Genomic DNA, 21,529 nt, shown 5'->3' on the forward strand with positions numbered 1-21,529 from the left:
CTGGTGTCCTTTGACAGCTCTTTGGTCTTGGCCATAGTGGAGTTTGGAGTGTGACTGTTTGAGGTTGTGGACAGGTGTCTTTTATACTGATAACAAGTTCAAACAGGTGCCATTAATACAGGTAACGAGTGGAGGACAGAGGAGCCTCTTAAAGAAGAAGTTACAGGTCTGTGAGAGCCAGAAATCTTGCTTGTTTGTAGGTGACCAAATACATATTTTCCACCATAATTTGCAAATAAATTCATAAAAAATCCTACAATGTGATTTTCTGGATTTTTTTCTTCTCAATTTGTCTTTCATAGTTGACATGTACCTATGATGAAAATTACAGGCCTCTCTCATCTTTTTAAGTGGGAGAACTTGCACAATTGGTGGCTGACTAAATACTTTTTTTCCCCACTGTATATGATTCGGACCATGAAAAGGACAGAGAGAGAGCGCTAGCCCTGAATGAGGGACACGTGTCGCTAGTCAATTTTACTATTCCTTGAATTACATTATGGGATACAATTAAGTTAAGATGTTATCAAGGGTTGCCATTTTAATTTGATTTGTTATTTTGATTTAACATGCCATTTTTTTTTTGGGGGGGGGTACATGAATCACGATGTGACTCATGTGTAGAAAGGGGGAATTACTGGTCGCTAGGGCCTTTTGGTAAATATGCAAATTTATTAAGAATATGAGCGGTAGTAATTAATGTGTTATGGGTTAGATGGAATATGTTATGTGCAAACGTATTAGTGGCCAGAGACAAAGTACAAAGGGGGCCTGTCTCTGATACTAATGGGCTACAACAAGCTGCAAGAATGTGCACTTCCTAATCTCAGGGCTTCTCCTGACTGATAAGCAGACATGGTACAGTAACATACTATGTCTCACTTAATAATGTTCTTAAGACTCTCTTCACATGGGTGAAGGCTTCTAGGCGCAACCTAGCAGGAGAATCTGGGCATTGTCTGCGCCCTGGGCATTGTCTGCGCCCTGGAGACTTTGTGGTGGTAAAACATTCCAGATCCTGTGACTCTGCATCCAATCGAAGATATCAACTGTTATTTCACTCATGCTTTTCTCTTGGGAGTGTGACAGGAGTCCACATGGAGGGGGCATGGAGAGAGATCCGTTCAAATACAACATTTCTCATGTTGCTGGTATACTGGTTGGCAAATGGACGAGACAGAATGGGGAGTAGAGATGGTGGCTGCTCGGATGAGACTTTTAAATTGGGACATTGTCATTGTCTCCCTCTCCATCCTCCAACCTGCTGGGCTGTCCCGGTCAATTCTGGCTACATCAATTCAATATTTAAGTCTGAACCAAGTGTGATCCAACCCTGAGGTAATTCTGAGGTGGGCTAACCCTGGGATAACACTGTGAAACCACCCTGGTTCAGCTCTTCTAACACAAATCCAATCACACATATCCAGAGGCTTCAATGATACACACTCAGTACACACACATCTCAAAATGTACACTCACTCTCTCTCTCTCTCTCTCTCTCTCTCTCTCTCTCTCTCTCTCTCTCTCTCTCTCTCTCTCTCTCTCTCTCTCTCTCTGTAGGGTGGCCATTACAGGCAACCCCCTCAGGCCACTACACTGTCTTTCTCCACATGTTAGAAGGAAAAATCAGACAACCATATCCAGCCAGCCGTCCTTCCAGCCAGCCTACATCAGAGCTGCTCCAACCCAGCCTGAGGGGCTCCGAGAGTGGGCACCAGCCCCTGAGCCAACCCCACACTGAGGCCTTGGCCACATCAAGAGGCCTGGCAGGAGGCAGGCCAGTAGCTGACGACAACCAACTATGACTGGCAACCCCCAGGAACTGGCAACCCAATGGGGGAGTTGGGTTGGTCACCAAGGAAGATGAGTGTAAACCGTCAGTCTTTTTCTGTGTGATAACCTTATCCACCATGGGGGTTATTTGGGATCCACCATGGGGGTTATTTGGGGTACTTTCCCATCACATTGATTCAATATAATTGTATTTGCACTACTAAGAGGGAAATATGTTAGTATTGGTTTCATACACGGTTAAAGGTTATAAGGGAGTGAATAGCTTTTCTAGGTAGTACTACTTTAAAGCTAGTGGTTTTAAATAAGAAAGCAGACATTCTGTTTTCTTTTCTTGGAAAGCAGAAGTGAGAAATATCACGTTCCAGCATAATGCATTGTATGTTAATGTTTTACAAGAGCTCCCAAGATCAACCACAGCAATTACGTATAGGTAAATCGTCCTCTGAGTGAATGATGTTAACCCATTCATCACAGCTTAGTACTTCCCTCTCCATTCTATCAAATGTTTCATGTTTTGTGTGGACCCCAGGAAGAATAGCTGCTGCCTTCGCAACAGCTAATGGGGATCCTAATAAAATACCAAAATACTAAATCACACAGCGGAGGGGCGTACCATACCTGCGTAGGGGACGGGCGCGTCTTTATCCAGGGCCACCAGGGGAGGGTCCAGTAGGACAATGTCCATGTTCTCTGTGATCACCCCATGGTACGACGTCTCAATCCATGGCTTATGTTTGTTCACTACGAGAGAAAAGGGTGTGAAAGAGGGATGGAGATAGAGAGAGAGAATGTCAGTCAGGTGTTTACAGAAGTTGATACATTTTCAGTGTGCATTTAATTACTGGGTGAACTGAGATTGGCTTTGTGCAAAATTAATACAACAGCTTTTCTTTCCTCCCCCCACTGCAACTCCGACTTGGAAATACAGCCACACACACACACACACACACACACACCTTTCCTGGCAGAGGATCTCCATTCTTCCTTTTTTCTGAGAAACATTCTCATTCTGCTAATCTCCCCTAACTATTTTCTCCCCCTCTCTTTTCTCTCTCAAACGTTCCCTGCAGGTCTCAAAGTGCTCCGCCAGGCTTGATCAATGACCACTATTGAGCTGCCAGCAGAGCACTACTTCCTGGGCCCAGCCAAAACAAAGTTCATGAGCAGTGGGACGATTAGCACGGCATAATTGAGCAAAGCCCCTGAGGGCCGTGAAGCAGGAGTTAGCTAGCTAGATCACCATTTTATATACCATCTCTCTATCAAAGGTAAGGGTTTTTTAACAGCCCATTTCCTCCTCAACTCATTCACTTACTCACAGCTTTCTCTGACTCAGGAGGGAACAGCAATGCACAAATTCCATCTTGTTATTTTCTATACGAGGAAATGTCAGTTGTTAACAACACCAAACTAGCGTGTTTTGTGTGATACACATCCAAGCGAAAATTACCTAAATACATGTGTATCACTTTCTTATGGGTACATGTTAATGCATACTCATTATCCGACATTCAGTGAAGGAGAAGGAGAGAAAAAAGTCCATACACCAAACAATTTGTATAGCTGTCTCTAGTGCCACTTCACATTACAGAGCCTTTGTTCCTGGGTGTATGTGTAATTACAGCGGCAAACCACGTCTAAGACATAAGGCACTGTCAATATATAAACACAACCAAACATAAGTGTTCTACTAAGCACCAGAAACTATATATCGCAACAATATATAATTACATTGTAATTACATTAATCATAACACAGAATCACAAGGTACAATTTGATTGTGTGGTCTCAGACAAAAAATATTTTCAGATTACATGTCTTTTTGACAATTTGGGATACAAATTTGGCAGTAGGCCTAGTAGGACCCTGAAGCACACCAACACCACCATGCCAAGACCACCCCAACACCACCACCACCACTCCAACACCACCACCACCCCAACACCACCACCACCACTCCAACACCACCACCACCCCAACACCACCACCACCACTCCAACACCACCACCACCCCAACACCACCACCACCCCAACACCACCACCACCACCACCACCACAACACCACCACCACCCCAACACCACCACCACCATCACCACAACACCACCACCACTCCAACACCACCACCACTATGCCAACACTACCACCATCCAAACACCACCACTATGCTAACACCATTCTAACACCACCACCACACACTTCCAACACCACCACCACCCCAACACCACCACCACTCCAACACCACCACCACCCCAACACCACCACCACCACTCCAACACCACCACCACTCCAACACCACCACCACTCCAACACCACCACCACCCCAACACCACCACCACCACCCCAACACCACCACCACCACCACCACCACCTCAACACCACCACCACTCCAACACCACCACCATCCCAACACCACGCCAACACCAACACCACCACCACTCCAATACCACCATCACACCAACATTACCACCCCACCAACACCACCACCACTCCAACACCACCACCATGTCAACACCACCACCCCAAATCCACCATCACACCAACACCACCATCACACCAACACCACCACCACTTCAACACAACACCATTCCAACACCACCACCTGTCTAACCCCACCCCCAAGCCAACACCACCATCATGCCAACACCACCATCACTTCAACACCACCACCACGCCAATGTACAGTATATTCATGAGCAGTGACTTCCCAGAGTGCATTGTAACGACCCTTGTGCACCCTTTAGAGATCATTTACGGAGAGGATAACACATTCGTCCAATACACATGAATGAGCTCTGGGCCGAAACAATGTGAGGTAAAGCTATGTTATCTAGCTCCAGGGTTCTAAAGCTAGCTCTGATCAACGTTCCTGTCTTAATAGTTTAGCACCATGTTTAATAGCTGGTCCTACAGTATGATATCACTGTTGTAGGGACAGTTGAGTAATATATAATACATAGTGTTATTCAAGCACCAAAGCTGACAGGATAATGAAACTGTGGCTTAAATTAGAATTAGGCTGATCTACTACCTACATGTTCAATAGTCCAGTCCTCCTGAAGCTTAGACGACTTATTGACCTTTTAAATCCTGGCCAGAACAGCTTGAATGGTTCAGCTGGGTTCAACATAGCTGATGATAGGTCAGATTGACCTAACTTGTCTGGGATCAGCTTTATACAGACTACTATTACCATCTACTGTGGAACATCAAGCCAAAGGGCTTCTGAAATCAGCCCTCAGTAAAAATAAATCAGTTCGGCATTGACAGAACCTTTTGCCCTGTGTAATACCAATACAACTCGAGGCAGAGCAAATATCCCCATTAGTCATCTTTATCTCCCTCCACCACAGAAGTCGTGTCCATGTAGGTTGATGACACCACAAACCTTCCCTGGTCTGTGTGTGTGTGTGTGTGAGTGTGGGTGGGGGGGGTTAAAGATGGTTTCGCCCCAGCAGAAGTAATGAGGGCATTAGAGGAACGTCTCTCCTGTAATTGTGGCTGTGCCTTCATGGTGCAGCCCCCAGGTGATGTCATCGTTTTAATTTTTGGAAAATACAAAAGTGATCACTGTGCTATTGCCTGTGTGAGAGATGGTACAATTCCTAAGCAATCTCCACGCGTCAATAAAAAAAGAAACTGGAAGCAGTTTGATATTTAATGTTTTTTACCTGATGTATTTAGCATTGAATGGAATAGAATATAATTAATCCCTGATGTTGAATTTGACTTTTCTTACTTCCACAACTCATTCCTGTCATGAGCACTCTCTCTTCCTGGTAGCAACATTAATTGCATTCAATTATCTTCCACTCTGCTCACCTCCCTCTCTCTACTCAGCCTAACTAGCTCCACCTGCCCTGCTCTGCTCTTGTTACCTGGCCAGCTGCACTGCATTTCCCACTCACCATCCTCACCTTGCCTCACTCTGTTCTAATTACTCTGCCAGCTGAACTGCATTTCCCCACTACCTCTCCCAGTATATCAAGCCCTGGTTTTCAGCCAAGCCCTGTCAGATCGTCTTCAAACCCGGACCAGTAACCTGCCTGTCTGCGCTCTGACTCCTGTTTGTGATACCGATCCTTTCTTGACTGCATCCTTGTTCTACTGCCCCGTCTATCCCAACCTGCCTTCTGGACCTCGACTACTCTCCGATCTTCAGCCCCTCCGGTAACTCGTTTCTGCCTTCTGTCTCTCACCACGATATTTGCCCAGCCCTGATCTGTACTTCTGCCTGCCATTCATATTGCTGTTGTGTGTGTGTGTTCCCCCAGGTCTCCGACCACCAGATGAGCGTGCCCAGACGTTTCACCACCCTCAGCCCGATACGCCGCTCCATCACTGGGGAACACACACACTAAGCACTTGGACTGGACACCCCCGGACATTTGGTGACCCCCGGAGCACAGGTACCCACAGGAGGACCCTGAAAGACCCCTGACACCCCTGGGACTCCTCTTCCCGCCTGTAACCTTGAATAAAGAACTCTGAATTTGAACTTGCGCTCTTGGGTCCTCTTCTGTTCGTGACAGAACGATCTGACCATCATGGACCCAGCGCACTCCCTGACCACGATGGAGGAAGAGCCAGAGAGGACTGCCCTACAGCGACTGGAACGCTCTGAGGGAGACATAAATCGGATGGCTGGCGACATCGCTTCCCTTCTCCAGCTATTCAACCAGCAGCAACAACAGTTCCAACTGCAGCAACAACAGCTAGCCCAAGCCCTGCAACTACTCTCAAGCCCGGCTACTCCACCTGCACCCCCCCTGGTCCTTTTGTTCCTGTACCACCGATACTCCTTCATCCCTCCGCTGGAGGTCCCAAGGCTGCAGGCCCGGCAGTGCTGCCACCAGATCCCCACGCTCCTGAACCAAGGATTGGGAACCCGGAACGCTTTTGATGGCAACCAGAAGCAAGTAAGACCATTCTTGAGCAGCTGCCGAATCCAGTTTGCACTACAGCCCAGGACTTTCTCAACAGAGGGAGCCAAGGTGGGGTATGTCATCACACATCTCACCGGTCGAGCTCGGTTGTGGGGAACGGCGGAATTCGACCGGCAAACCCCAGCCTGTGCCTCCTTCAGTGCCTTTGAGGAGGAGATGTTAAAGGTCTTTGACCTAGGCTCGCCAACAGCCGAAGCGTCACAAGCTCTGCTCACCATCCGTCAGGGCAATCGGACAGTGGCAGACTTCTCCATTGACTTTCGTACCCTGGCCAGTCAAAGCTCGTTTAACCCAGAGGCACTGGTGCAAGCCTTCCTCCATAGCCTGGCGGACTATATCAAGGACGAGCTTGTTTCCCATGACCCGCCCTCAACGCTTGATGCCGCCATTGACCTTGCCGTTCGCATTGACCGCCGTATACAGACCCGGAGGAGGGAGAAGGGCCGTCTCAGTCAACCTGCCATCCGTACTCGGGTCGATACCGCTTCTGTCCAGCCCCTGCCTGTCAAGTCCCATAGCCAACTCAATCAGCCTGAGCCCATGGAGATTGGCCGTGCCTCTCTGACTCCCGAGGAGCGTCGGCGCCGTCTAAGCTCCAACCTTTGCCTCTACTGTGGTGGCGAGAATCACCGTGTCGCTACTTGTCCGGCAAAAGCCGCAGCTCACCAGGTGTAGGGGAGATCCGGGTGAGCTCAACAAGCCTTCAGTCTCCCTCCATCCGAAAGACCCTGCTTCATCTCCGCCTTCAGCTTTCTGACAAGACTCATACATTGGCCGCCCTTGTGGATTCCGGAGCCGAAGCAAACATCATGGACCCTGAGCTTGCACAGCAACTGGGCGTGAACCATCATCAACTGACACAACCCATTCCTGCACGAGCCCTGGATGGGCATCATCTTGGCACTGTCACTCATATCTCCGCCCCTGTGACAATCCTGCTGTCAGGAAACCACCAGGAGTCCATCCAGTTTCACCTCCTACACTCACCTGGCCAACCACTCATTCTTGGATACCCGTGGCTCCGTCAGCACAACCCCCACATCGACTGGGAGACAGGAACAGTCCGTGAGTGGGGAAGGAGTTGTCACCAGACCTGTTTAAGGGGGGCCACCCTGCCCGTTCACCGGGAAGGATCTAGCGCTACCTCCGACATATCCAATGTTCCGGCCTGTTACCACAGCCTGAAAGAGGTGTTCAACAAATCCAAGGCGACATCTCTACCCCCCACACAGACCCTATGACTGCGCGATTGATCTCCTGCCTGGCACAGCACCTCCCAAGGGTCGTCTGTATTCACTGTCAGCCCCGGAAAGAAAGGCCATGGAGGACTACATTAATGACTCTCTTGCCTCCGGGATAATTAGACCGTCGTCTTCCCCCGCGGGAGCGGGATTCTTCTTTGTCGGCAAGAAGGGACGGTTCTCTTCGTCCATGCATAGATTACCGGGGTCTGAACGACATCACGGTTAAGAATCGCTACCCACTGCCCTTACTTTCGTCTGCCTTCGAACTGCTGCAGGGAGCCACTGTATTCACTAAGCTGGACCTTCGCAATGCCTACCATCTGGTGCGGATGAGGGAGGGAGACGAATGGAAGACAGCGTTCAACACACCAACCGGCCACTATGAATATCTCGTCATGCCCTTCGGCCTCACCAATGCCCCAGCAGTTTTTCAAGCCCTAGTGAATGATATCCTCAGGGACATGCTAAATACGTTCGTATTTGTGTACCTTGACGATATTTTAATATTCTCAAAGACTCTGTCAGAACACACGCACCACGTCCGGTTGGTCCTGCGCCGCCTGCTGGAGAACTCTCTTTTCGTGAAGGCAGAGAAGTGCGAGTTCCATGCCAAGACCGTTTCATTCCTGGGGTATGTGGTGACCGAGGGCAGCATTCAGATGGATCTCACGAAGGTGTCGGCTGTCACTTCCTGGCCAGTTCCTGAGTCTCGGAAGAAGTTGCAACAGTTCCTGGGCTTTGCCAACTTTTATAGGAGATTCATCAGAAACTATAGCACAGTGGCTGCACCCCTCACGGCGCTAACCAGCACTAAACAACCGTACCAATGGACATCAGCTGCTGATAAGGCCTTCAATATCCTCAAGACATGTTTCACTTCTGCTCCCATCCTCCAGATGCCAGATGCAGCAAGGCAGTTTGTGGTGGAGGTAGATGCTTCGGACGTGGGAGTGGGTGCAGTGCTTTCTCAAAGAGCAGCTGAGGATGGCAAGATGCACCCCTGTGCCTTCTACTCCCGTCGGCTAACCCCTGCCGAATGCAACTACGACATTGGGAACCGCGAGCTGTTGGCTGTCAAGCTCGCCCTTGAAGAATGGCGGCACTGGTTAGAGGGGTCAAAGGAACCATTCGTAGTGTGGACAGACCACAAGAACCTGGAGTATATCCAAACAGCCAGGAGGCTGAACTCCCGTCAACAGCGGTGGTCTCTGTTCTTTACGCGCTTCAATTTCACGCTCTCCTACCGCCCGGGATCTCGCAACATCAAACCTGATGCTCTTTCCCGGATGTTTCAGAAGGACGAGACCACCGCCATGACAGCTCCCATTCTTCCCAGCCACTTGGTCGTAGCGGCCCTCACCTGGGAGATCGAGAAGCAGGTCATGGAGGCTCTTCAGGACCAGCCAGGTCCAAGCACCAGCGCCCCCAACCGTCTGTTTGTTCCAGCAAATCTCAGGTCACCTGTGATTCAGTGGGGGCACGAATCCCGTCTGGCCTGTCATCCCGGCATCACTGCACCCTTCATCTGGTCCGCCAGCGGTTCTGGTGGCGGGGGATGAGACGGGATGTCCGAGAATTCATCCGAGCTTGTCCCACTTGTAACCGAAACAAGACTCCCAACCAGCCTCCTGCTGGGTTGCTGCAACCCCTACTCATACCCAAGAGGCCCTGGTCCCACGTTTCACTGGACTTTGTTACGGGCCTTCCGCCTCTGACGGACACACAGTCATCCTTACCATTGTTGACCGCTTTAGTAAGATGACCCACTTCGTGCCCCTTCCCAAACTACCCTCTGCTAAAGAGACCTCCCAGGTGGTCCTGGAACATGTGTTTCGTATCCATGGCCTACCCCAGGATATAGTGTCAGACCGGGGCCCGCAATTCTCAGCAACCTTTTGGAAGGAGTTCTGTCATCTCCTTGGGGCCACCGCCAGCCTATCGTCTGGATTCCACCCGCAGTCAAACGGCCAGACTGAACGCATGAACCAGGAGCTGGAGAAGGCACTGAGGTGTGTGGCTTCCCAAAATCCCCGGGCCTGGGCTCAACACCTGCTCTGGGTGGAATATGCCCATAATTCACTCACCAGTTCCTCCACCGGGCTCTCCCCCTTTCAGTGTGTCTACGGGTATCAACCTCCACTGTTTGCCAGCCAGGAGGCGGATGCCACCTGTCCGTCTGCTCTTGCGTATGCCCGCCGCTGCCGCCGCACTTGGGCCCAGGCTCGCACTGTGCTCCTGAAGTCTGGAACCAGCTACGCCGTCGGTGCCAACCGACGGAGGACCCCAGCACCTACTTACCGGGTTGGTCAGAAGGTCTGGCTGTCTGCCCGGGATCTGCCGCTGCGGGGTTGTATCACGAAAGCTGGCCCCTCGCTTCATTGGTCCTTTTCCTGTGCAGAAAGTCATCAGTCCAACGGCGGTCCGACTTCAGTTGCCCGCTTCCATGCGGGTCCACCCCACCTTCCACGTCTCCAAGGTCAAGCCGGTCCATGAAAGTCCCCTGGTCCCTGCAGCTCCGGCGCCACCTCCTCCGCGCCTCGTAGATGGCGGTCCTGTCTTCACCGTCCGGCGGCTGCTCCGTTCTAGGCGAAGGGGTAGGGGTCTCCAGTACCTCGTTGATTGGGAGGGATATGGTCCAGAGGAGAGGACCTGGATCCCGGCCAGGAGGATAGTGGACCGGACCCTTATCACTGACTTCCACCGACTACATCCTGATCAGCCTGCAATCCGTAGGGGCCGTCCAAGAGGGGTTCCTAGCCGTCCGGCCCGCCCTGCTCCTGTCTCAGTGCCTGTCCTGTCTCCCGACCGTGACCCTCCAGCTCCTTCTGAGGATGAGGAGATTCACTCGGACCGCTCGGAGGAGTTCTGACCCGCCGCCTGCTCCCCTCCACCCTCCCGGCATGATGTTGTTCTTGGGACTTCTGGGGCCGTCCCTTGGAGGGGGGGTCCTGTCATGAGCACTCTCTCTTCCTGGTAGCAACATTAATTGCATTCAATTATCTTCCACTCTGCTCACCTCCCTCTCTCTACTCAGCCTAACTAGCTCCACCTGCCCTGCTCTGCTCTTGTTACCTGGCCAGCTGCACTGCATTTCCCACTCACCATCCTCACCTTGCCTCACTCTGTTCTAATTACTCTGCCAGCTGAACTGCATTTCCCCACTACCTCTCCCAGTATATCAAGCCCTGGTTTTCAGCCAAGCCCTGTCAGATCGTCTTCAAACCCGGACCAGTAACCTGCCTGTCTGCGCTCTGACTCCTGTTTGTGATACCGATCCTTTCTTGACTGCATCCTTGTTCTACTGCCCCGTCTATCCCAACCTGCCTTCTGGACCTCGACTACTCTCCGATCTTCAGCCCCTCCGGTAACTCGTTTCTGCCTTCTGTCTCTCACCACGATATTTGCCCAGCCCTGATCTGTACTTCTGCCTGCCATTCATATTGCTGTTGTGTGTGTGTGTTCCCCCAGGTCTCCGACCACCAGATGAGCGTGCCCAGACGTTTCACCACCCTCAGCCCGATACGCCGCTCCATCACTGGGGAACACACACACTAAGCACTTGGACTGGACACCCCCGGACATTTGGTGACCCCCGGAGCACAGGTACCCACAGGAGGACCCTGAAAGACCCCTGACACCCCTGGGACTCCTCTTCCCGCCTGTAACCTTGAATAAAGAACTCTGAATTTGAACTTGCGCTCTTGGGTCCTCTTCTGTTCGTGACAATTCCAGGATGTAGCAATAGGCCCCTTTCAAAAACATGCAGGATTAAGGGCAGAGAGAACCATTGCTTTACTGATGAACTTACTAAAATCATAAGGGAACGAAATGCTATGTGGGCTAAAGCAAGAGGATCTGGTTCGGCAGATGATTGGATGGCTTTTAAACGTCTTAGAAATCTGGGTGTGGCTATGACCCGAAAACTGAAAGCAGACCCCTACCTTAAATCTACTTCGGATCATTTAAATAAGCCCTCCAAATTTCGGCAAGTAGTGAAAGGTTTGGGGTGCAAAAAAGATACACAGCTTCCCAAACAATTGTTGGTAGACACACAGATTGTAATTGAGAGAACCTCTATTCTGAATGCCTTAAATCAGCATTTTCTAGATGCAGGCAGTTTATTTGAAAAGGTTAAAGGTCTAAATGAGCCCCCTGTGAATTTACCTGGCACCCCTGTGCACTCCTTCGCCAGGTTCTCCTTCTCAGCCTTCTCTGTTTCAGAAGTGCGTAAAGCCCTGAAAGAAATTGATAGAAAGAAATCCCCTGACCCTGATGATGTAGACCCCCGCCTCCTACACCATTGCTCCCCCTTAACATGTATTTTTAACCTCATGCTTGACGTTAAGGAAATCCCGAAGTTATGGAAATCTGCTTTTTTACTACCTCTCCTGAAAGGTGGAGATCCTTCGCTACTTGACAACTATTGACCCATATCAAAATTGTCTGTACTGTCTAAGGTACTGGAGTCCTTAGTTAGTAGGCAGCTGAAGGCCTACCTTCAAGAAAACAACATCTTAAATGGAACGCAATCAGGTTTTAGGTCTGGCCACAGCACTGTTTCAGCAACACTGAAGGTTTTAAATGACATCCACTGTGCTCTTGACAAGTTACATTGTGTGTCTGTCTTTATTGATTTGTCGAAGGCATTTGACACCGTGGACCATGCTGTGTTGGTGCAAAGGTTAAAATGTTGTGGAATTATTGTTCATGCTTTAGATTGGTTTATAAATTACCGATCATATAGTACACAATCTGTAATGGCGGATAGTTGTAAATCTGAGTCCATAGAGTTGTGCTCAGGTGTTTTGTATCGACGGGAGTATTTTCCCGTGTGCCTGTTTTGTGCCCTGGAGTGTGTTTGACGCATTTCTGCGTAAACCTGTATTTTGCGGATTAAAGCCTGTTATTCTGTGATTTACCCTCCTGTGCCTGACTCCTTCAACACCACCTCATCACAGAATCACCCACCCGCTATGGAGTCAGTCGTGGAACGGGTCCAGGAGCATTCAACTATTCTAGGCAACTTGGGTGAAGCGATGGATCGGGTTCTTCAGGTCGTCCAACGCCTGGAGAGGAGAGAGCCCGATCTGTCGAGACCAGCTGGCCAACCGGATCCCGCCACCTACACCCCAGCACCCGGAGGGATCCAGCTATCCCAACCATGGGAGTTCGACAGAACAGCGGCACTGTGCCAAGGATTCCTTCTGCAACTGGAGCTCTACTTCTTCAGCATAAGGCCGGTCCCATCGGAGCGGGAGAGGGTGTCTGCCCTCGTCTCCTGCCTCTCGCGGAAAGCCCTGGAGTGGGCCAACGCGGTGTGGAACGAAGGAGAAGCCGCGTTGGAGAACTACGGGGAGTTCGCTCACCTCTTCCGGGCGGTCTTCGATCACCCGCCCGAGGGTCAAGAGGCGGGCGAGCAGCTGGTCCACCTGAGGCAGGGAACGAGGACTGCACAGGACTTCGCATTGGAGTTTCGAACTCTGGCAGTTGGGTCCGGGTGGAACGAGCAGGCCCTGATCGACCATTTCTGGTGCCATCTGCGAGAAGACGTCCGACGGGAGCTAGCCTGCCGTGACACCATGTTGTCCTTCTCGCAACTGGTGGACATGGCCATTCATTTGGACAACCTGCTGGCAACCAGAGGACGTCCTGGAGGAGGTCTGCCCATTTCCATCCCGGCCGACTCGGATCCAGAACCGATGGAAATGGGTGGAACCACTAGCCGAGAGAACGGAGGACGACAGCGCCAGTGCCACACTGGTGGCGCGAAGGGACATTTCACCACACATTTTCGTCAACGCTCTTCTGGGTTTGGAGGCGGCAGGCAGGGCACTCTCGCATCACCCCAGGTATCGATTACCCACACTCGTTCAGAGCCCTCTGCTGCGCACTGTAAAATACACATCTCCTTTCCTGTGTATATATATATATATATATAAAATATGGGGGATTGGAAGTGATGCAGACAATTACATTGATTGAAGTTACAATCTATCTGCAATATTAAGCTGATCTACCCCCTTAAAAAAAAAGAAAAAAAAAGAAAACAGTTACAACCTTTACCAGTTCCACAACGACCATGGTCTCACCTAAGTGTTGATTTTCTAACTGATATTTCCCTCTCCCAAGGTAACACCACCATCCTGGTCGTTGTGGACCGCTTTTCTAAAGCCTGCCGCCTCCTTCCTCTGCCCGGTCTCCCCACGGCTCTGCAAACTGCGGAGGCCCTGTTTACACACGTCTTCCGGAACTACGGGGTACCAGAGGATATAGTGTCTGACCGAGGTCCTCAGTTCACATCCAAGGTCTGGAAGGCGTTCATGGAACGTCTGAGGGTCTCGGTCAGCCTGACCTCTGGGTTCCACCCCGAGAGTAATGGGCAGGTGGAACGGGTAAATCAGGACGTGGGTAGGTTCCTGCGGTCCTACTGCCAGGACCGGCCGGGGGAGTGGTCGGTGTTCTTGCCATGGGCAGAATATGCCCAGAACTCTCTCCGCCACTCCGCCACTCCTCCACTAACCTAACGCCTTTCCAGTGTGTTCTAGGTTACCAACCGGATCTGGCACCGTGGCACCATAGCCAGACCGAGGCTCCTGCGGTGGATGACTGGTTTCTGCGCACGGTGGAGACGTGGGATGCTGCCCACGTTCACCTCCAACACGCTGTGCGTCGTCAGAAGGCCAACGCTGACCGCCACCGCAGTGAGGCCCCCGTCTTTGTACAGGGGGATCGGGTCTGGCTCTCGATCCAGAATCTGACCCTCCGCCTGCCCTGCCGGAAGCTGAGCCCGCGGTTTGTGGGGCCGTTCAAAGTCCTGAGGAGAGTCATCAAGGTCACTTATAGGTTATTACTTCCCCTGATTACCGTATTAACCCCTCGTTTCATGTGTCTCTCCTCAGGCCGGTGGTAGCTGGTCCGCTCCAGGAGTCTGAGGTGCGGGAGGTCCCTCCACCTCCTCTGGACATCGAGGGGGCCCCGGCGTACTCTGTCCGTTCCATCCTGGATTTGAGGCGTCGGGTGGGAGCCTTCAGAACCTCGTGGAGTGGGAGGGGTACGGTCCGGAGGAACGGTGCTGGGTCCCGGTGAGGGATATCCTCGATCCCTCCATGTTACGGGATTTCCACCATCGCCATCCGGCTCGCCCTGCTCAGTGTCCTCCGGGGTCGGCGCGCTGCTGGAGCCGCGCGTCAAGTGGGGGGTACAGTCACGACTTCCGCCGAGGCTGCCTCCCCTCCTTGTTTGGGCAGGTTTCGGCGTTCGGCGTCACCAGCTTACTAGCTACTGCCGATCTATTTATCATCACTCCATTTGTCTTGTCTTCAATCACACACACCTGGTCCTTATTCCCTCATTAGTCATTGTATAAGTGTTCCCTCTGCTTCCTTGTCTGTATGGGTGATTGTTTATTGTGGAGGTTAGTGAAGCTCGGTGGTGCTCGTGTATTTTGTATCGACGGGAGTATTTTCCCGTGTGCCTTGTATTTTCCAGTGCGCCTGTTTTGTGCCCTGGAGTGTGTTTGACACATTTCTGCGTAAACCTGTATTTTGCGGATTAAAGCCTGTTATTCTGTGATTTACCCTCCTGCGCCAGACTCCTTCAACACCACCTCAACACACCTACTCATTCCAAGATTTTTCTTTATTTTTACTATTTTCTGTAGAATAATAGTGAAGACATCAAAACTATGAAATAACACATATGGAATCATGTAGTAACCAAAAAAGTATTTAAAAAATCAAAATATATTTTCTATTTGAGATTATTCAACTGGACAAACACTGACAAAACAACAGAAGGCAACGAAACGTGATGTTGGAAGGCTATACACTAACAAGCCAAACACACCGAAACACAAACAAGATCCCACAACCCAGGCAGGAAAACTGGCTGCCTAAGTATGATCCCCAATCAGAGACAACGAGCGACAGCTGCCTCTGATTGGGAACCAAACCCGGCCAAACATAGAAATACAAAACCTAGAGTTTCACACCCTGACCAAACTACTGAGAGAATAACAGTCTCTCCAGGTCAGGGCGTGACACACACTCTTGGCATTCTCTCAACCAGCTTCATGGGTAGTCACCTGGAATGCATTGCAATTAACAGGTGTGCCTTGTTAAAAGTTAATTTGTGGAATTGCGTTTGAGCCAATCAGTTGTGTTGTGACAAGGTAGGAGTGGTATACAGAAGATAGCACTATTTGATGAAAGACCAAGTCCATATTATGGCAAGAACAGCTCAAATAAGCAAAGAAAAATTACAGTCCATCATTACTTTAAGACATGAAGGTCAATCTGGAAAATGTCAAGAACTTTGAACGTTTCTTCAAGTGCAGTTGCAAAAACCATTAAACGCTATGATGAAACTGGCTCTCATGAGGACCGGGACAGGAAAGGAAGACCCATAGTTACCTCTGCTGCAGAGGATAACTTCATTAGAGTTACCAGCCTCAGAAATTGCAGCCCAAATAAATGCTTCACAGAGTTCAAGTAACAGACACATCTCAACATCAACTGTTCAGAAGAGACTGTGTGAATTCTAAATTCAAAATTTCAAGCATCTGCCTCTAACCCTACGAAGCTCTTTGCCACATTCTCCTCCCTGCTGAATCCCCCCTCCCTCTCTGTGGATGACTTCGTCAACCATTTTGAAAAGAAGGTTGACGACATCCGATCCTCGTTTGTTAAGTCAAATGACACTGCTGGTCCTGCTCACACTGCCCTACCCTATGCTTTGACTTCTTTCTCCCCTCTCTCTCCAGATAAAATCTTGCGACTTGTGACGGCAGGCCGCCCAACAACCTGCCCGCTTGACCATATCCCCTCCTCCCTTCTCCAGACCATCTCCGGTGACCCTTACCTCACCTCGCTGATCAACTCATCCTTGACCGCTGGCTATGTCCCTTCCGTCTTCAAGAGAGCGAGAGTTGCACCCCTTCTCAAAAAACCAACACTCTATCCCTCTGATGTCAACAACTACAGACCAGTATCCCTTCTTTCTTTTCTCTCCAAAACTATTGAGCGTGCCGTCTTTAGCCAACTCTCTTGCTATCTCTCTCAGAATGACCTTCTTGATCCAAACCAGTCAGGTTTCAAGACTGGTCATTCAACTGAGACTGCTCTTCTCTGTGTCACGGAGGCTCTCCGCACTGCTAAAGCTAACTCTCTCTCCTCTGCTCTTGTCCTTCTAGACCTGTCTGCTGCCTTTGATACTGTAAACCATCAGATCCTCCTCTCCACCCTCTCCGAGCTGGGCATCTCCGGCGCGGCTCACTCTTGGATTGCGTCCTACCTGACCGGTCGCTCCTACCAAGTGGCGTGGCGAGAAGCTGTCTCCGCACCACGTGCTCTCACCACTGGTGTCCCCCAGGGCTCAGTTCTAGGCCCTCTCCTTTTCTCGCTATACACCAAGTCACTTGGCTCTGTCATATCCTCACATGGCCTCTCCTATCATTGCTACGCTGACGACACACAACTAATCTTCTCCTTTCCCCCTTCTGATAACCAGGTGGCGAATCGCATCTCTGCATGTCTGGCAGACATATCAGTATGGATGACGGATCACCACCTCAAGCTGAACCTTGGCAAGACGGAGCTGCTCTTCCTCCTGGGGAAGGACTGCCTGTTCCATGATCTCGCCATCACGGTTGACAACTCCGTTGTGTCCTCCTCCCAGAGTGCGAAGAGCCTTGGCATGACCCTGGACAACACCCTGTCGTTCTCCACTAACATCAAGGCGGTGACCCGATCCTGTAGGTTCATGCTCTACAACATTCGGAGAGTACGACCCTGCCTTACACAGGAAGCGGCACAGGTCCTAATCCAGGCACTTGTCATCTCCCGTCTGGATTACTGCAACTCGCTGTTGGCTGGGCTCCCTGCCTGTGCCATTAAACCCCTACAACTCATCCAGAATGCCGCAGCCCGTCTGGTGTTCAACCTTCCCAAGTTCTCTCACGTCACCCCGCTCCTCCGCACACTCCACTGGCTTCCAGTTGAAGCTCGCATCTGCTACAAGACCATGGTGCTTGCCTACGGAGCTGTGAGGGGAACGGCACCTCCGTACCTTCAGGCTCTGATCAGTCCCTACACCCAAACGAGGGCATTGCGTTCATCCACATCTGGCCTGCTGGCTCCTACCTCTGCGGAAGCATAGTTCCCGCTCAGCCCAGTCAAAACTGTTCGCTGCTCTGGCACCCCAATGGTGGAACAAGCTCCCTCACGACGCCAGGACAGCGGAGTCACTCACCACCTTCCGGAGACATTTGAAACCCCACTTCTTTAAGGAATACCTGGGATAGGATAAAGTAACCCCCCCCCCTTACCCCCAACAAAAAAAAAACATTGTAAAGTGGTTATCCCACTGGCTATAAGGTGAATGCACCTATTTGTAAGTCGCTCTGGATAAGAGCGTCTGCTAAATGACGTAAATGTAAATGTAAATGAATCAGGCCTTCATGGTGGAATTGCTGCAAATAAACCATTACTAAAGGACACCAATAAGAAGAAGAGACTTGCTTGGGCCAAGAAACACGAGCAATGGACATTAGACCGGTGAAAATCTGTCCTTTGGTCTGATGAGTCCAAATTAGAGATTTTTGGTTTCAACCGCTGTGTCTTTGTGAGACGCAGAGTAGGTGAACGGATTATCTCTGCATGTGTGGTTCCCACCGTGAAGCATGGCGGAGGAGGTGTGATGGTGTGGGGGTGCTTTGCTGGTGACACTGTCAGTGAATTATTTAGAATTCAAGGCACACTTAACCAGCATGGCTACCACAGTATTCTGCAGCGATACGCCATCCCATCTGGTTTGCGCTTAGTGGGACTATCATTTGTTTTTCAACAGGACAATGACCCAACACACCTCCAGGCTGTGTAAGGGCTATTTGACCAAGAAGGAGAGTGATGGAGTGCTGCATCAGATGACCTGGCCTCCACAATCACCCGACCTCAACCCAATTGAGATGGTTTTGGATGAGTTGGACCGCAGAGTGAAGGAAAAGCAGCCAACAAGTGCTTACAATATGTGGGTACTCCTTCAAGACTGTTACATTTTACATTTATATCATGCGGCCCTCAGGTTCATTACCAATCAAAAACGTCTAACACATCATTGTGATCTCTACAGTGCCATTGGCTGGTCGTCATTGACCTTGCATACGCTTAAACACTGGTATACACTGATTTATAAGGCCATTTTGGGTAAAATGCCACTTTATCTCTGTTATTTTTCAATCAGGTCAGTAAATAAATATCAATTACGGTCCCATTCTCATTTGCTTTTAACAGTACCAAGAATTAGAACAGGTCATGGTAGAAATAGTTTTAGTTACTGAGCTCCGTGGTCCTGGAATTCTCTCCTGAACATTTTAAAATGTGATGATCTAGTCACGTTGGTGGAGTTTAAACACTTGGTCGATGTAAATATCATAGAAGAGTGTAACTGTCTTTAGGACAGCTGTTTTCTTAGTTATGACATTTGTGTTTCTTTACGTAATATGTAATTGTTGTACTGTATGTGTGTCTATAGTTTTGTTCAATGTTGTGTTAGTGTATGTAAGTTATTTTGTCTGAAACTTTGTTCCCCCTGCTGCTGTTGGACCAGGTCTCTCTTGAAAAATATATTTCATCACAATGAGAAAAACCTGTATAAATAATGGTTAAATTAAACAAATAAATAAATAAAAATGGCCAACCCAGCCGCTGATTGAGAGGTTTCCCCTGACGTCATCCCCATCCTCATGTGTTTGAAGATGTTGTTTGATCAAGGAGATGTTTATCTCATCTTCTTCCTCTCCAGCCTGCAGGGTTTAGGCAGCCACTAATAGGATGTGTGTTTTAAAAAACATCTTAAGATGAGAGAGAGAGAGCCCTTAGGGGACTCGTTGCGGCTGCAACCTCAATTTTAAAAAGCAAACACCTTCATTGGGTACTTAAAGCAGCGCTTAAATGCCATGTGATAACCTCTGTTTGTGAATGGAGGGAGGTCGGTTCACCGCCTCGCTAAAACTCTCGCCTATCTTGGAAAAACACAATTAGCAGAGGTAGAGAGCTTCTTCTTCTCTTTTTTGTTACATCTTGATGTCAGAAATGAATGTGCCACTACTTTTTTTCTCTCGCTGCTTGTTTGATTTAACCTCGTTTTATTATTTGCTTTTTTAGACCTGAGCAGAGATTCAAATACCATGACCTTTCTGGCAGCACGCTCCACTAGATAAAACCAGCCGGGCTCTTTGTCGGAAGGCTTTAGACACAGCTCTCCGCTGAGAAACAGGATCTTACATCAGACTCCACAGAGAGCAACACAGTACAAGGTCTTTGTTGCTGTATTATTTGTCATAATGCTTTTAACAATTTCTATGAAAAAATTGTGAGTCAATAAAGACCATCCATCAAAATGGAGCCTTGAGGAACTCAGAGCAGTACGTCCTGAATCTATTCCACATCAGCGTGTTTATGAAGCGCTGGTAGTTTGTTCTCCAAAGGTTTTTCAAAGTACTAGCAACTCTGCACATAATAAGAATGATTAGGCCATCGACTTTCATGTGTCCATTCAGGAGCAGTCTGAGAGCAGACATTGGATGGAGGAGCAGCGGGCCCAAAGTGCTGTGTGATTATGATAGTCGTGAGTAATGTTGAAAAGGGAGGAGCTGTGGAGGAAAATAGACAGACATCACAAACCTATTTCAACCAAGCTGCTATCATAGAGTCATACATTGACATAGGTGTATTGGACCAATTTAATTCACATTTATACTAGAATGGATAGTACATTGTCATAATAATAGCTTTCTCATGTAATTTCACCTTATCATTAATGAGGGGTAGTTTAAGGGCACTGAACATATTTTTCAATTATTTCCCAGTGGATGGAGGGAATAGAGTTATCCTACAGGCCCTACAGGCTAATGCGCTCCTGTCGCTAGGCGGTGGAGAGGTGAGGTTTAGAACACGCACACCTGACCTTTTACACCCTCCCTCGTTGCGTGACAATTACCCTCTGCCATTTCACCGCTAATTAAGCCGGCAGAGTCATGGATTTGACTCGACACATCACTCCCGGTGTTGCCGTGACGCCGTAATGGCTGATTAATTTCTGACTGTGGTGGGGATGGTCACGCAACTCATCAGGCAGGCGGAGGAAGCTGAAGACCCCATAAGGCGGATGGGAGGAGAAGAGAAACAGTTGTAAATAAAAAATATCTGTAGGAAATGAAACCGTGATAGATAAGGTCAACACAGGAAGCCATGATGAATGATCTCACTACATTACATTTTTATAGAAAGTTAACAAAAATAGATAAGATCTTGCTACCATGGAAAGGAAAATACCTGTCTATTTGTGGAAAAATCAGCCTGATTAACTCTTTAGTCATATCCCAGTTGACCTATTTTCTTATGGCCTTGCCTACACCTAGCGACTACTTTTTAAATTATATAATTTATGAGAAAAAAATATTCAATTTTATTTGGAACGGCAAGCCAGACAAAATTAAACGGTTCTATTTATATAATGAATATGAATTTGGAGGGCATAAATTATTAAAT

The 21,529-nt window shown here is 49.3% G+C and overlaps 1 protein-coding gene across 1 annotated transcript in view; it reads right to left on the reverse strand.

The window, feature by feature from the left end:
* Positions 1–21,529, reverse strand: part of LOC121566897 (calsyntenin-2-like) — a 366,362-nt gene that overhangs the window by 163,325 nt on the left and 181,508 nt on the right. The window contains exon 2 of the mRNA XM_041876806.1: positions 2,413–2,535. Coding sequence (XP_041732740.1) covers positions 2,413–2,535 — 123 coding nt within the window. The remainder of the gene's footprint in view (positions 1–2,412; positions 2,536–21,529) is intronic.

Source organism: Coregonus clupeaformis, chromosome 5, assembly GCF_020615455.1.
Source record: "Coregonus clupeaformis isolate EN_2021a chromosome 5, ASM2061545v1, whole genome shotgun sequence".
Classification (NCBI taxonomy): domain Eukaryota; kingdom Metazoa; phylum Chordata; class Actinopteri; order Salmoniformes; family Salmonidae; genus Coregonus; species Coregonus clupeaformis.